The 14,709-nt window shown below is 34.8% G+C and overlaps 2 protein-coding genes and 1 long non-coding RNA gene across 5 annotated transcripts in view; 2 read left to right on the top strand and 1 right to left on the bottom strand.

Moving 5' to 3' along the window:
* The window catches only part of LOC108740307 (protein couch potato), a 289,273-nt gene extending 279,117 nt beyond the window's left edge, over window positions 1–10,156 (top strand). The window contains exons 4-8 of one of the 3 annotated variants that reach the window (XM_025975720.1): window positions 320–382; window positions 1,248–1,386; window positions 3,217–3,356; window positions 4,803–5,014; window positions 9,285–10,156. In XM_025975720.1, coding sequence (XP_025831505.1) covers window positions 320–382; window positions 1,248–1,386; window positions 3,217–3,356; window positions 4,803–5,014; window positions 9,285–9,342 — 612 coding nt within the window. In that variant the 3' untranslated portion in view covers window positions 9,343–10,156. Of the gene's footprint in view, window positions 1–319; window positions 383–1,244; window positions 1,387–3,216; window positions 3,361–4,802; window positions 5,015–9,284 lie in introns of those variants that run through there. The other 2 variants (XM_025975719.1, XM_025975721.1) reach the window with 2 other exon arrangements.
* Window positions 2,028–3,256, bottom strand: LOC112904779. Its single transcript, XR_003231355.1, has 2 exons — window positions 3,172–3,256; window positions 2,028–2,336 (listed from the first exon to the last, which is right to left on the bottom strand). It is a non-coding gene; the product is annotated as an uncharacterized LOC112904779 (long non-coding RNA).
* LOC108740308 (RNA-binding protein mde7-like) lies at window positions 6,172–7,263 on the top strand. Its single transcript, XM_018474590.1, has one exon. It carries the CDS (start codon window positions 6,438–6,440, stop codon window positions 6,735–6,737), a length of 300 nt encoding a protein of 99 aa, XP_018330092.1. The 5' UTR covers window positions 6,172–6,437; the 3' UTR covers window positions 6,738–7,263.
* Window positions 10,157–14,709: the final 4,553 nt, after the last annotated feature.

Below are 14,709 nucleotides of genomic sequence, written 5' to 3'. Positions count from 1 at the left end.
AAGACATATAACATTTAAATTACATTTTATACAATAATTAAATAAAGAAAAGGAAGCATGAAGATGTACAATGTATATATTAATTAGAATGATCCATTTTCGACGTCTATTTCTTTCTTAATATTGAATCGCCTTGTCTCTAACTTGATGAAAATCTATCACAATACACCACACAATTTATAAGATTGTTTTGTGAACTTATTTGTTATGAACTTGTTTGTTAAACATTGGGTTCATCATATTATACTACCACTACAATAGATACTATTACAACGAGTATCCTTCTTATTTATTGTTTATTCATCTTTTTCTCATGCAGCCTGTTGGATTCGTAACATTCAATACAAGAGCTGGAGCAGAGGCGGCAAAGCAGGACTTACAGGTGGGTGTCTGTGTGTTTGATTTACGATTACAATCATGCTTTGAATTCATTGCCTCTGCATCGATAAAGTTGGCATTGGGCTTATGCTATATGCATAACTTTGAAATTATTTACCCTGTACATAAATGTATTTAATATGTAGGTGTTTAGTGGCAGTTTAAGGTGTTGGTATTTATTAATTGTCGTTTAAATAACAAGTCTTGATTGATTAGAAAAAATTTAATCACGAAGTTAATATTCATTTAGCAAAGTGAGATAATTTATTTAAAATGAAAATAACAATTTTCTTTTCAAAATCTTTAGATTTTTTTGAAATAATATAATTTTAACTAAAAGTTGAAAAAAGATCCCCTTTTAAGTCGTATAATAAAGATGTTTTTCAAACCATATTAACCACATTTATCATTGCAATGTTCTGACGGTTAGAGGTTAGAACGGTTATATTGCTTTTAGTGTGTCATGGTTCAAGGTACCAGATTTTCTAAAATTGTAAAAAATTGTAATTTTAAATAAATGTATGCTTAATGTATAAATGTATTTTTTTTACATAATGTCAATAAATTTTATTTTTTGTGTATATTAGATTATTAGATTAAGTGCAATATTTATTTAAATAAAAACAATTTCGTGGTAAGCAGATAATTTCGGCTAAAGTCTCGTACCTTCAATTGTTTTTAGCGTTTATTGCACCACTACAACCCCCTTGTAGCATCCATACATTGCACCGCTTGGAACCATAATTTAATTTTGTTATTTTTCTTGCATTTTTCTAAAATCATATAATGTAGATAAAAGATAAAAAAAAACTGTTAGAGTAAAAGGCATTTAAAACACAGTCACGTTTTTGTGGGCAATTTTGCAGCAGGGCGTAAGGTTTGACCCCGACATGCCCCAGACCATCCGACTGGAGTTTGCAAAAAGTAACACGAAGGTTAGCAAGCCCAAACAGCAAACTGCTAACGCCGTCAACACGCACCCAACTTTGATGCACCCCCTCACTGGACGTAAGTACACCACCACTGCTACAATCACAGTCTCCCCTCGTCTCATCGCCTCCCCCCCACCCCCACTTCCACCTTCTACCATTCTCCTCCCCTTCCCTCTTACTCACCCTTATGCTCCTCCCCCTCCTGGTCTTCTCCCTCCTCCCATACCCTGCTCCTCCTCCGACCAGTGTATGCAATCCCTCCTACCCCTCCTCCTCCTCCTCCTCCGACCAGAGTATGCAATCCCTCCCCCCACACATCACCCGCTACCCTTACTAACTAGGGTTAGCCTACACCTATTGTTTTATTGTCTCCTCACCGTCTAGTGTATCAAATAACACCTCCGTTTGCTTGTTTACCCCGTAGTGTGAAAATATAGTGCAACTTGTACCTTTGTAGTAGCTCTATGAAGCACTTATAGTTTATAACTTTGTGTAAAGAAAATTCAAAACATTAACCGAAATTTTGCACTTAATTTCTTCTTACAATAATTAATTTCTTAATAACTTTTATATGAAGTAAATTAAAAAATAAATAAGATAAGATATTAATTAAATTTACATTATTTTAGGCCTTCGAAATTAGTATTTTATTATTTATTAAAGCAAACATCTCTACAAACTCTTGATCTAGTTATACATTTTTTAAATAAAATAAAATTGGCATTTTGAACACTATTTAATTCCTAGATAAAAAGTATCACTTCCTGATTTAATACAGACTTATTAAAAAATAAAAAATGCAATTGAACGAAGCTTTCTGCTTAAGCTCTAAATTCCTAAGGTTTAGAGAAATCTTCCTGTCTGGCAAAACTGGTCAAAAATCGAATGTGTTAGTGGACATCTACCGTCCTTTTACGAGGTAGATTCCATTAGTATGTCATCCAGTGAATATATCTGATAGGATCCAGTGAATATATCTGATAGGAGTAATTCAAAAAAGCTTTAGAAGTTCGATTTAGTATAACCCTATAAGTAGAATGTAATATAGTACATGCTGTAAAGAAGAAAGTATTGGTATTCATATTAATCGATTCAAAAGTAAATTTCTATTGGAATGATTTTAATCAATAAGGAAAGAGCCATAACAGAAAAGAAGGCGGACATTAATTTTCAGTAGCTTTTTTAAATATGTGTTACCGGAAATGTATGAAATCCGTCATTGTATACAATTCCTAGGAAATGTATATAATTCCTAAAGTCGCCCGGAAATGTGTGAAATAAATAATATTTGACATATTTCCTAGGAAATCCGTACATTTCCTAAATAGGTAATAATACGGCAAGCTGTTTGGAGATGTACCTATATCCATTGATGATGTCATTGTTTGGTTAGGGAGGTTTATGTCAGACTGGAATTATGTTAGATGTTAGAACAATGTGATGAGGTTATCTTTGTTTCAGCAAACACGATGACCTTGAATTCTCAGTATGTTAAACTCCAGCTGTCGTAAATCTACCTAATAACCATACAATAACGTCACTAATGCATATACATCAGGCGATTGCACTAGAACCACGTAAACATAGATAACTCTCATTTTATTTGCATAAAGCATTAGTTTTATACATTTCCTAGTACAATATGGGAATTTCGTAGAATTCCTAGGAAATGTAACATTTCCCAAGATATGTGTGTATTAAAAAATCTTTGAAACAATACTTTATAGATTTCCTAAATAGCCTCGGCATTGTATACATTTCCTAGGAATTCTATACAATTCCTAAATTTCATACGTTTCTTGTAACATATGCACTGTTCTGTATTTTCAATGGTAATCAAGTTGTGACTGGTATTAGTTACCTTTATTTACCATTACGATGGACTAAGTAATTGAAGTCATTTCAGACTTGGGTACGCCGTTCTTTCCGGGTGGTCCAGAACTGTGGCACCATCCTCTGGCGTATTCGGCGGCAGCAGCAGAGTTGCCTGGAGCAGCGCTGCAGCACGCGACCCTCGTCCATCCTGCTCTCCACCCGCAGGTGCCCGTACGTTCGTATCTTTGACTATCTACAACAACATCTTCAGATCATAAGTCTGGTCTGGACTCTTCGCAGCAGCTGCAACAAGCCGCGGCGGCCGCGGCCGCAGCTGCAGCGGCAGCAGCCACTGGCACCCCTGTACCGCATCATCACGTTAGTTTATATTGATTGACAGATCTAATAGTTTTTCAAGCTTCCTCCCTCATAAAAAACATTCATTTATTAATTGATAAACCACAGACTACGTACACCGTTTTTTTTTGTTTTCGTGGAAGAGGGGAAATCTTCAAAAGACACCCAGTCGTCCGTACGACTGGGTAGTGTCGGATTCTCGCGGAAGGTGACCTCGGATCCACCAACTAAAACCCCTCTACCACAGATCGTTCTAGGTCTAGACAAGGTCCTCTTCAGCCGTATCATCGTATTGATTTCCCGAAACAAAAGAATAACGAAAATTTTGATTTATTTTATGCCATAATCAATTAAATTTCGATTTGAAATCGTTGACCTCTAGGCAGTGGTGTTGTGCTATTTTTTTTTACCGGAACGCGTATATATAATTATATAGACAGGGCCGATCCTGGGTAGGCGGCCGCTCTGTGCGGTCTCATATCCCAAATTTGACGACGACGGGGGGGGGGATTTCCCCCAATTTTCGCCCGTCGCCAGAATCGGCCCTGTTCACGGTTCGGAAAAACAAGCCGGTTCGTTCCGGTTTTTGTTCCGGTTCGGGTTCGGTTCAAACCCTTGTTTATAATAATACATATAAAAATTCGTCAAAAATTAGAAAAAAAATCAGCAATTCTTTTTAATTTTTTTTTTCAATACGTCAGCCAATTCTCGTTATCAGAAATCATTTTTAGTTCCGGAACGCGTTCCTGTCCAAAACCGAAGTACCGGAACGACGTTCCGGAGCGTTCCGACTCGACAACACCACTGCCTCTAGGGACTATATAACGAACAAAATTTTAATGCAAACTTGAATGAAATGAAATGCTAAAGAAAATCCGTTTGATTCTGTTTCATACAATAAAAATGAGGTTTTTAATAAGCTTTTGGATCTTTCATACGGTTTGAGAACTTTTTCTAACTAAACCTTCATATCAAGTACTTGAAATCTAACAAAATTCAATTTTGAAATGTTATAATCCTATTTTATTAGTGTAACTTTCCTTCTTATAACTCGGCTAATTCAAAAACGAATAAAAAGAGTTAAGTATAGTATAGGTAAAATATTTTTTCGATGTCAAGGTAATATTTAGTTCAATTCCAATCAATATTTTCCTTTGACCAGAAGTATTGGAAAGACGTAGTCAAAGTAAGGTAAAGACGTAAAGTTTTCCGTCGAAATCGAACCGTTAATGTTCATTAATCCCCCTTAAGAGACAGACACAAATTATGATCAACTCAACTAGGTCGACAACGATTTGAAGAATTTCTCTTTTATTCCAGCCTCCAATATCTCTGCCGCATCCTACTGCTCTAACTTCAATCCATGCAGCGTCACTCCCTCAGTTTCTACCCAGTCCCGCTCTGGCGTCACCGGTGGGTTCATCTTCGTCACAGCCTGGCCTTGGAGTGAGTAACCCTCCTTGTTCGACCCTGTTTGTGGCCAACTTGGGTCAATTTGTGTCTGAGCATGAATTAAAGGAAGTTTTTGCCAGGTTTGTTCAGCGCACATTGTCATTTATTTATTTTTTTTTACAGTACATTTTAATCAATTATTTTTCTTAATGTATTTACTTTACTAATGGCCCCATATTCACAATCACTATCACCGCTAACTTTTTTGCATTTCTTTGGTATTATTGCAAGCGTTAAACCTCTGGAATTATGGAGTTACAGGATTACTTAAATTAAAATAAAAATTTAACTATTTAACTGTAAGCTGACAGTTGCAATGATACCAATAATCGAGTGATCCAAACCGCAATTTTTTAAGGGTGTTTTGCATTAATATTAACAACCCACCTGCACCTTACATGAATTGGTTAACACTACGTTTTGCTTTTCCACTTCTAATATTTACTAGCTTTTATTCTGATAACATTCCTGAAAAAAGTTTATTCCGCAAGTTAAAAAGTGTTTGAAAGTGACACTACATGTAATATACAGGAGTGTTACCTAATCCATTATCGTTTTAAAAAACTCTTCCCAGCACCACCTGAGTACTACTGTAGCATATCACTATTCCTCCTGAGGGTAGCTTCACAGTTGCATCAAGGTCAATACTACTCTATCGAATTTTCTATAACTTGGAATTGTATTTTTATTCGAAATCGACTAGTTTCTCCAAAAGACCCTTCTTAGTTGCAAGTTTTTCTACTTGAACGCGTGTATCCTCCATTTAGCTACTGAATAATTAAAGAAAAAATATAATTTTCCAATGTAATACTCAATCAATAGAAAAAATCGGTTGTCTGTAAAGTCGGTTTACTGACGATAGTTGAACGTGACAACGTCATAAGAAAATACTGATGGAATGGTTTCATTTTTCAAAAGAAAATTTTAATTTTATTTGTTTGATAGATATTTTGTATGGATATAGAGAAGGAGGTAAATGGAAATGTATTATTGTATAGCAGCTGTCCACGCGGACGCATCGCTCACTCAAGTAGGAGAGAGACAGATGTCGAACGCTGCCGAACGCGGAGGCCGATTGTACCTCTTTGTCGCTCGTTCCGCGCTCTCGCTTGCACTTCAAGCCTTAAATGGAACGCCTCAGAGCGAGGTAACGCTGCATGAGTCATGTTTTTTCCTGCGTGCAGCCGGCTCCATCGAATTATAAGACGTTGTCACGTCAAAAATTACCAGAATTACTGCAAGAAAATTTTCAAAGTAATTACAAACGTAAATAGGAGATACATTTCGAGTATCAATAGAGCCCAATTTCCGCCCCAAAGGGAACGGTGGGAAATGGGTTGGATGAATAGAAATATGATTATCAAGTTATAAAAATTCCATGGATGAACGAATTGATCGGCTAGTAGGTAGTTGTAGGAGATTGCATAACCGACCCTCCTAACACACTGAGTTGCACTTGTGGTGTTCTTGTTGCACAGCTTCCCAGGCTTCTGTCGCCTACGCATGCACAGCAAGGGTGGATCCCCTGTGGCGTTTGTGGAGTACCAAGAAGTACGCTATGCTGCACAAGCAATGGCTGCCCTGCAAGGCTCCTTTCTTCTCTCCTCCGATCGCGGTGCCATTCGTATCGAATACGCCAAAACGAAAATGGCTGCAGAGGTCTGTTCAATAGCATTTACCACTGCTACTACAAATCTTTCCCAGCCCTTTCAATTTATCGTATGTTCAAAGGCGGAATTTTGTCACTGTCGAAGAATCAGCCAAGTTCTGAACAAGATCAAAGGCGTCAGATTGGTGTTGTAACTACTACTGTACATAATACGAAAGCTTTTGTGATTAACATTGATATTGAGCTAGTTTCCTTAACACAGTAGATTTTCTTGTAGTTTTCTTTTACTTTTGATGTTCCTTATATATCTACGTATCCCAAGTTGGTCAAAATATTGTAGTTTTGTTCTACCGGTTCGACAATCTCGTCAATAATTTTTGATCAAATAGTGAGTGAAATCGTTGATTTAAGTTTAACCAATTACCTCTGCCACTATATAAATTGATATTCGTCTTATAAAATTTTAATCGAAAATAAATAATGTTGATTATTTTCTAACCAGAAATTATTAAATCATCAATCCCTAGCAATTATGCTTTTGTTGGTAAGGTATAATAGACTAGCTGACCCGGCGGACTTCGTACTGCCTCATTCGATAAATAAAAGACCTAAACTTTTGTATAAAATAAACTTAAAACAAACAAAAGGAATCCTTTTTGTCTGAGGTATCGATCGACATAGAGGATGGATCGACATATTAGTTGGTTGTCAAATGTCAAATATTATGGTTGCGTTCAGAAATTTAATTTGTGACGAAACTTAACATTTATCAATTTTATAATCTGAAAGATAGTTAACAACTTTCATATTTAGTCACCTTTTAAACCTTCTTTGGACTTCCACTAATAATTCAAGACCAAAATTAGCCAAATCGGTCCATCCGTCCTCGAGTTTTAACGAGACTAACGAACAGCAATTCATTTTTATATATTTATATATATATACAGGGTGCTTCAAAAAAATGTATACACACTTTGAACTTCCATAGAAAATTTATTTACCGTTCTACAAAGTTAAATTTCAGGAAAATAGAAAGCTGAAAGTCCAATGTAAATGAAACATAAATAACAAATGTTAATACTGTTCAAATTGGTGACCTACAGCATCAATACAATTCTGAGTACGAGTCACCACAGATTCTGTACATCGTATCAAAACGTCCAATGAGATTTCTCTACACACTGCTTGAATCTCATTCCAAAGAATGTCTAGGTTACGTGGTTTACGTTTGTACACCTCATCTTTTACTGTGCCCCACAAGAAGAAATCCAGTGGTGTAAGGTCTGGAGAGCGTGCTGGAAACTCGATTGGCCCCCTGCGTCCTATCCACTGGCCCGACAAATTTTGATCCAGGTAAGCTCGTACGTCCCTGTGATAGTGCGGCGGAGCACCATCTTGTTGAAAATAAAAATCATCATTACCGTATAATGCACGAATGGCAGGAAATATGGAATCAGCAAGCATTGTTAGGTAATTAATACCAGTTACAGTGCCTTCAAATCGAAAAGGTCCAATGAGTCCCCTTGAAGACAAACCGCACCACACATTTACACCAGGCAAATTTACAGCTTTTTCAATTGTAATGTGAGGATTTTCTTCACCCCAGTAAACACAATTGTGCCTATTGACAGTTCCATTAAGTTTGAATTGGGCTTCATCCGACCAAATGATGCTACCCATAAATCCCGGTTCACGTATCACCATCTCCTGAATCCATTCACAAAATTGCAACCTTCGATCTGGATCATCGTCATTTAGCTGTTGCACCAGCCTTGGAATGTAAACACGATACTTGCCTCTCTTCAGAATGCGTAGCACGCTTCTAGCACTTACATCACTTTCACGTGCCCCTTGCCTTGAAGATTTGTTAGGAGAGCGTTGAAACAGTTCCAAGACTGCCGTTGATGACTCATCACTTGTAGCTGTTCGAGGCCGACCTGAATGACCTTTATGCACATCACACACTGTTCCATGAACTTCGAATTTGTCTCGTATGCGTGTAATTGTTAATCTTGAAGGTGGTTCTGTATCATACTCCTTTCTCCACTGTCTTTGAACTTCATTTACATTCTCAAACTTCCAGTACCACTTAATAACCTGCTTACGTTCTTCAAAACTCAAACGTACGTCCCCCATGTTGATATTACAAATTCCAACTGATAATATAACATAGAGGGACGATTATGCTGGCACCTGGCGAAGAAATATACCATTAGCCTTGTAGAGCGGGAAAATTACAATAGTTTAAAGTGTGTATACATTTTTTTGAAGCATCCTTTATATATATAGATAGATTACCTTAATGTTATTAACAAACATATTTATCAATTCATAAATGACTAAAAAGTAGTTAACATTCACGGAATATTCTAAAGATTTCACTCATCATTTAGTCAAAAATATTTGGTGGAGTTGGTGAAGAATCCTTTATTGGAAGAAATTTCATCAAAAAGTCTAGCACATTCACAAACTGTGTTAAGAACCGTTATAAAATTTTGGAAAGATACGAATGGTTGTTCACAATCGATTGAAGGGAAAGGAGAAACTGTTTTGGTTCAGTTATGCAATTTGTATTATCAGTGGTAAAGGTATGCTGGTGTTGCACATATTTTTTGGTTGGTTTTCGTTTTTATCTTTACGTTTTCGATCCCATCAACATTATTAGTAGTGTCAGTATTACACAAAAATGACCGAATGATTCCGATGTTACCAGAATATTTAAAAACCAGTTTCTGTTTCAGGGATCAAAAGGAGAAGAAAATGGACAATCTTAATCCCTACATGCACTTAACTACCTGACAGTGGGAACTCGCCTCAGCCGGTGGCCACTGTTGAAAATTCCAGATATATTTTATTTTCCCAATTGCGAAACAAATTAAAAAAGTAATAATAACAAAGAACTGTTACTCTGTCACTATTTTCAACTTTGTTGGTTGTTAAATACATGTAGGTTCATACATTTTAAAAGGCTGGCCACTAATTAATACAGGTACAACAATCTATCTAAAGAGTTACTTGAAAATCTATGCAGGATAGGCTTAAAACCAAAGGTGCCCTAAGCTTTATGTTTCCTTTTTACAATATATTGATACAATTATGTACTAACTTTCGACGAATTAATCGCTGATGCAAGTTTGTTTTTAATAGCTATTAATAATTGTCTAGTACTACTATTGCAGGTAAATTTTAACGGCAATACACTCTCGTAATAATGTATTGCACTGTATTTAAATTTTTATTTAGAGTATTTATTTTTTAAATGATTTCATATACATACAGTAAAACCTCTACATCTCCCAGATTTAAACCAAAAAGAGAATGTTCGTTTCAAAGTTAATTTTCATTATTCTTGAAGAAAACCAAAGACCAAATCTTCTTCTTACCAACCTCTACAACATTAAGTGATTTTGATCAAATTCAGGTGTCGTATTTTATCTAAACATTTTTTCAAAAAATAAAATAATATACTTACAAAATACTATTTTTGATGACAAAATGAGGCCACTTATTTTGAACGGATTTTTGTAAGAAATTGTTCATAATTAACTATATACTGAATATACTATGATTAAACATACATACAATTTAGACATCTTGTTAGAAGTGAGTTAGTTTAATATGAAATATTATACTGAAAATTCAATTTCTGAATTTTTTACCCACTACACGCTACCTCAAATTAATGAGGGAAAAATTGTTGCTGTTGTCACACCCCCGCCGGGAATCGAACCCGGGACCTTTGGCTTTACGCACCAATGTTCTGACCACTAAACTACGAGAGGTGACAACAACAACCACGACCAACCGACCTACAAGGTTAACGATCCGTCGAACTAATGTAACTATATACTGAATATACTATGATTAAACATACATATAATTTAGATATCTTTTAGAAGTGAGTTAGTTTAATATGAAATATTATTCTGAAAATTCATTTCTGAATTTTTTACCCACTACACGCTACCTCAAATTAATGAGGGAAAAATTGTTGCTGTTGTCACACCCCCGTCGGGAATCGAACCCGGGACCTTTGGCTTTACGCACCAATGTTCTGACCACTAAACTACGAGAGGTGACAACAACAACCACGACCAACCGACCTACAAGGTTAACGATCCGTCGAACTAATGTAACTATATACTGAATATACTATGATTAAACATACATATAATTTAGATATCTTTTAGAAGTGAGTTAGTTTAATATGAAATATTATTCTGAAAATTCATTTCTGAATTTTTTACCCACTACACGCTACCTCAAATTAATGAGGGAAAAATTGTTGCTGTTGTCACACCCCCGTCGGGAATCGAACCCGGGACCTTTGGCTTTACGCACCAATGTTCTGACCACTAAACTACGAGAGGTGACAACAACAACCACGACCAACCGACCTACAAGGTTAACGATCCGTCGAACTAATGTAACTATATACTGAATATACTATGATTAAACATACATATAATTTAGATNTAGATGTTATCATCTTTTAAAAGACTTGATAACTAATCCGAGAAAAAATAAATAAAAATACAAAAAAATTAATAAATAACTAGATGAATGGCATAATGTAAGATTTTGTTGTATTTTTGATAACCCGTCGGATATTGTTAATTCTATTATCTTATGATGTAGTGAGCTTGTAAGCTTAATAATTATAGGAATATTTCTAGAAATATATATTATATATATACATATAAGGCATTTGTTAAATTGCAATCAGATTTTCGATAGCACATGTCTTTTGACGTTTGATGTTTACATACATAATATTACATTACTTGCATACATTTACATTTCGGTCCCTCATTTTTTCCATTTTGTTTTTTACAGTGTGCGCATCATTTAAAATCTGAAAGTTCTACTCATCTTGCTAATTAGGATTAAATATTATTGTTATTGTCAGTTTAACAAGCATTAATTTTTGTGGGAACTTCTTTGTAAAAGTGGGAATATTGCATGTTCCATCGGACAACAACTCGAACGGAATTCAAGCAATTTATCAACTACCGTCCACACTAACGCGGTCATGGCAGCGCGAGAGCGAAACAAAACGTTCACTAAGCGGTACGAGTAATGCATGAGAGTGCCTGTCTATCCCCACGTGGGCGAACGCTCTCCAAAGCAAATAATCGCGCTAGGGTGTTTTTTTTTTGTTATTTTGACGATCTTGTCATACTATAAAACTTTATTAAAGGCGCCACTTCTTTCTAATATTTCAGGTCTTTGAGATTCTCATTGATAATGATAGCAATGATAGATTATATCGTATGAACTTTACGTTTTTTGCAACCTGATTGTTTATTGATAAAGTAAATATTTTTCGATGATATCGTCGTTTTTGCGAATATAGAATTTCTTTTTTTCTAATACCTATGAAATATTCCCACATACATATTATATCTAAGTTAGATTGGTAGTTACATAAAAAAGTAATCGGTAAGTCGAGTTATTTTATGTAGTACAGATAAATTTACCAAAGCTAGTTTTAAGTAACAGTTATAGAAAAAGGAATGGCGTTGACTCCGTCAAACTTCTAGGCAAAATGTTCGAATTGTATTGTTTACTTCACTCTGTCAATCGTCAGTCAGTTAACCTATCGACATGCAAATTTGCTGTCTTATAGCTAGTTACTAGTTGTAGTCTATTACTATTTAGAGTATATTCATATATAGTGTTGTAGTAGTGCTTTCTGTGTGACATTTATGTGATAATATCTATTACAATTGTTAGATGTACGACAGAGCGGTTTCCAGGTAAAGAGTGGGGAAGGTCATGGCCCATTGGCCAAGCAGTCAATTACATCCAAATTATTGTGTCTATTGAAAAAAAAAAAACCACTGATTTCTCTTAGCCTGGAAAACCATGCAGATTTTTAGCGGTACCATCATGGCACTCAAACTTGAACACAAACGAGAAGATCCATTTCAACTTACCGATCCTTGGTGTACTTTACAACATCAAACTTTAACGATCATATCAATGAGTCAATTATTATAAAAGCATTCCATCCATTTTGAAAAGTTTATTGCTTGTAACTAGGAAGAAGATCCGTTCAGATTCTCCAAGTACAGATAAATGTTTTTTAAATACGTTAGTTATTTCGTTGCTCTTAAAATTTCAATATTCGTGATACTGCTTCATGTTATCGCAACTGTACCTTACATAAATATGAAATTGATTCCTACAGCGCAAGTATCTCTCTAAAATAAAAAATTGCCGTCACGAAGTTCAACGACCCCACGTTTTTCGTCCCATAATCGGCCGAATCACCCTACTATCGATGTTAAATGTTAAATGTTAAAAATATTAAAACTTGTCATCAGACGAGAGAGAAAATAAAATTGTTCAAGTCTTTGAGTGACAAGATGGTGCCGTTCTGCGTCAATTTCCGTCCATTGCATGCCGCATCGTTGAGAGCATGCAAAGCTCAATACGAGCGTCCTGGGTAGGGTGGGTGTCAATCAGAATCTAAAAGTAACTGGGCACACCCAGCTCCTGAATTCGGGAACTATGACAAACATATCAGCTAACTATTAAGTATATTATTACCTTTTATGCAATCCGAACCTCTAGATGTTGTACGTGTTGTGGATATAATTATTAATAGTAAAGTTGGTGTAATAATGGGGATGACGTTAACAACTAAGCAGCTTGGCCTGATACTTTTACTTGAAAAAAAATTTATTTGGTACATTTTCCGTGTATTTGCGTATTAAATATTAAAAATTTCATTGCGAAACGGTGAGGACGGACTAGCAAATTTTTCTAAAAATATAAATCCAAACACCCCAAAAAAAAGAAAATTTATTTATCTAACCTAAAAAATTTAAATGAAATAATTCTATGGGTGTTGTTTTAAAATATAAAGGAATGATCTACGTCGAAAATTTATTTAAAACATTAAAGAGACGTTATAAATAAATACTAAGTAAGAGGAACACGGTTTTTTAAAACTTGTACAGCACTTGTAAAAAAACAGCAGCTTTTATATTAAGAGAACGCACCTGTAAAGTTACCGCACGAAATTCTGATATTTAACATTTTTATATAGTGAATAAATAAAACTTAGACATAGAGAATGACAAAAAAAGATCGAAATTGTTTAACTTTCATCGTGCCTTTTTCTAATTCGTATTTCAACTGTGATAATTTACAATTTTGTTATGAAATAATTAGATAGTGTTTGCCAATGCATTAATAATTCAAGTACACACAGCAAACCGCAACGACACTTTTTTAATTACTATTATTATTACCATTGAAAAAAAAATAAAATCGCAATTGAGAAATCAATAAAAATATAATTTGTCAATTGAAATGTTTGACTAGTGATATAAATAATTATTCTATATCAACATGATTACACTTATAGTGATGACGTATCTAATATTTTTTTGAAAGGAAAAGTGATTTGGTGATTTCAAAAAGAAAAAAAAGAACAAACAAATACTCTAAAAGGCACCAAGAAAGAAATTGGGGCCATTTTTGTCTAACGTGTCTCATTTTATCTAATAGAATGTTAAAAATGGCCGCAATCAACACATCTGCGTTTATTAGTCCCATTTTTAATGGCCAAGCTGCTAAGTTGGGGGTTAATTATGTGATAATATATATTGTCGTGAATTACTAAATATTACCGCAACCGCCTTCTCTGCTTTAGGTAAGCAAAACACCATTCTCTAAACATATCATGATCTGTGCCCCTTTTAAGCAAAGAAAATTCTAGCAATTAATGAACTAATGAAATTTGATAATATTTAAAGTACGATTTTACATATACAAAAAAAAAATATTAAACAAGATTTATTAAAAGAAAGGAGCCTTGAACACGTTATATCGAGGATTGAGACAATTGGATAAAGTCGAGTGATCGTCTTCTGTTTTATTTTTTATAAATTTGTTTGTAATGGAATGAATTTGATAATCGTTAAGTGAATTGAAAAAAAAACCATTGCTGACTTTTTTTTTTAATAAATTATAGACACCCTATTACAAAATACTGAATGATCAGTGTCTGAGAGAGGGTAAAAATTCATTCCGATAAAGTTGGGATTAAAACATCCCCAGTGCCTGATAAATTATGGTGAATTTTGTCATAAAATTCAGTCAAACTAAAGAGTCGGCAATAGAACTTTTCATTCCACCAAAAATATGGTAAAA

This window comes from Agrilus planipennis, unplaced genomic scaffold (genome assembly GCF_000699045.2).
Source record: "Agrilus planipennis isolate EAB-ADULT unplaced genomic scaffold, Apla_2.0 scaffold203, whole genome shotgun sequence".
NCBI classification, from domain to species: Eukaryota; Metazoa; Arthropoda; class Insecta; order Coleoptera; family Buprestidae; genus Agrilus; species Agrilus planipennis.
This window is presented reverse-complemented; position numbering and strand designations above follow the sequence as displayed.

Bases quoted from the DNA above. Each gene is read 5' to 3' on its own strand.
- LOC108740308 (XM_018474590.1), top strand. From the start codon at position 6,438: ATGCACAGCAAGGGTGGATCCCCTGTGGCGTTTGTGGAGTACCAAGAA.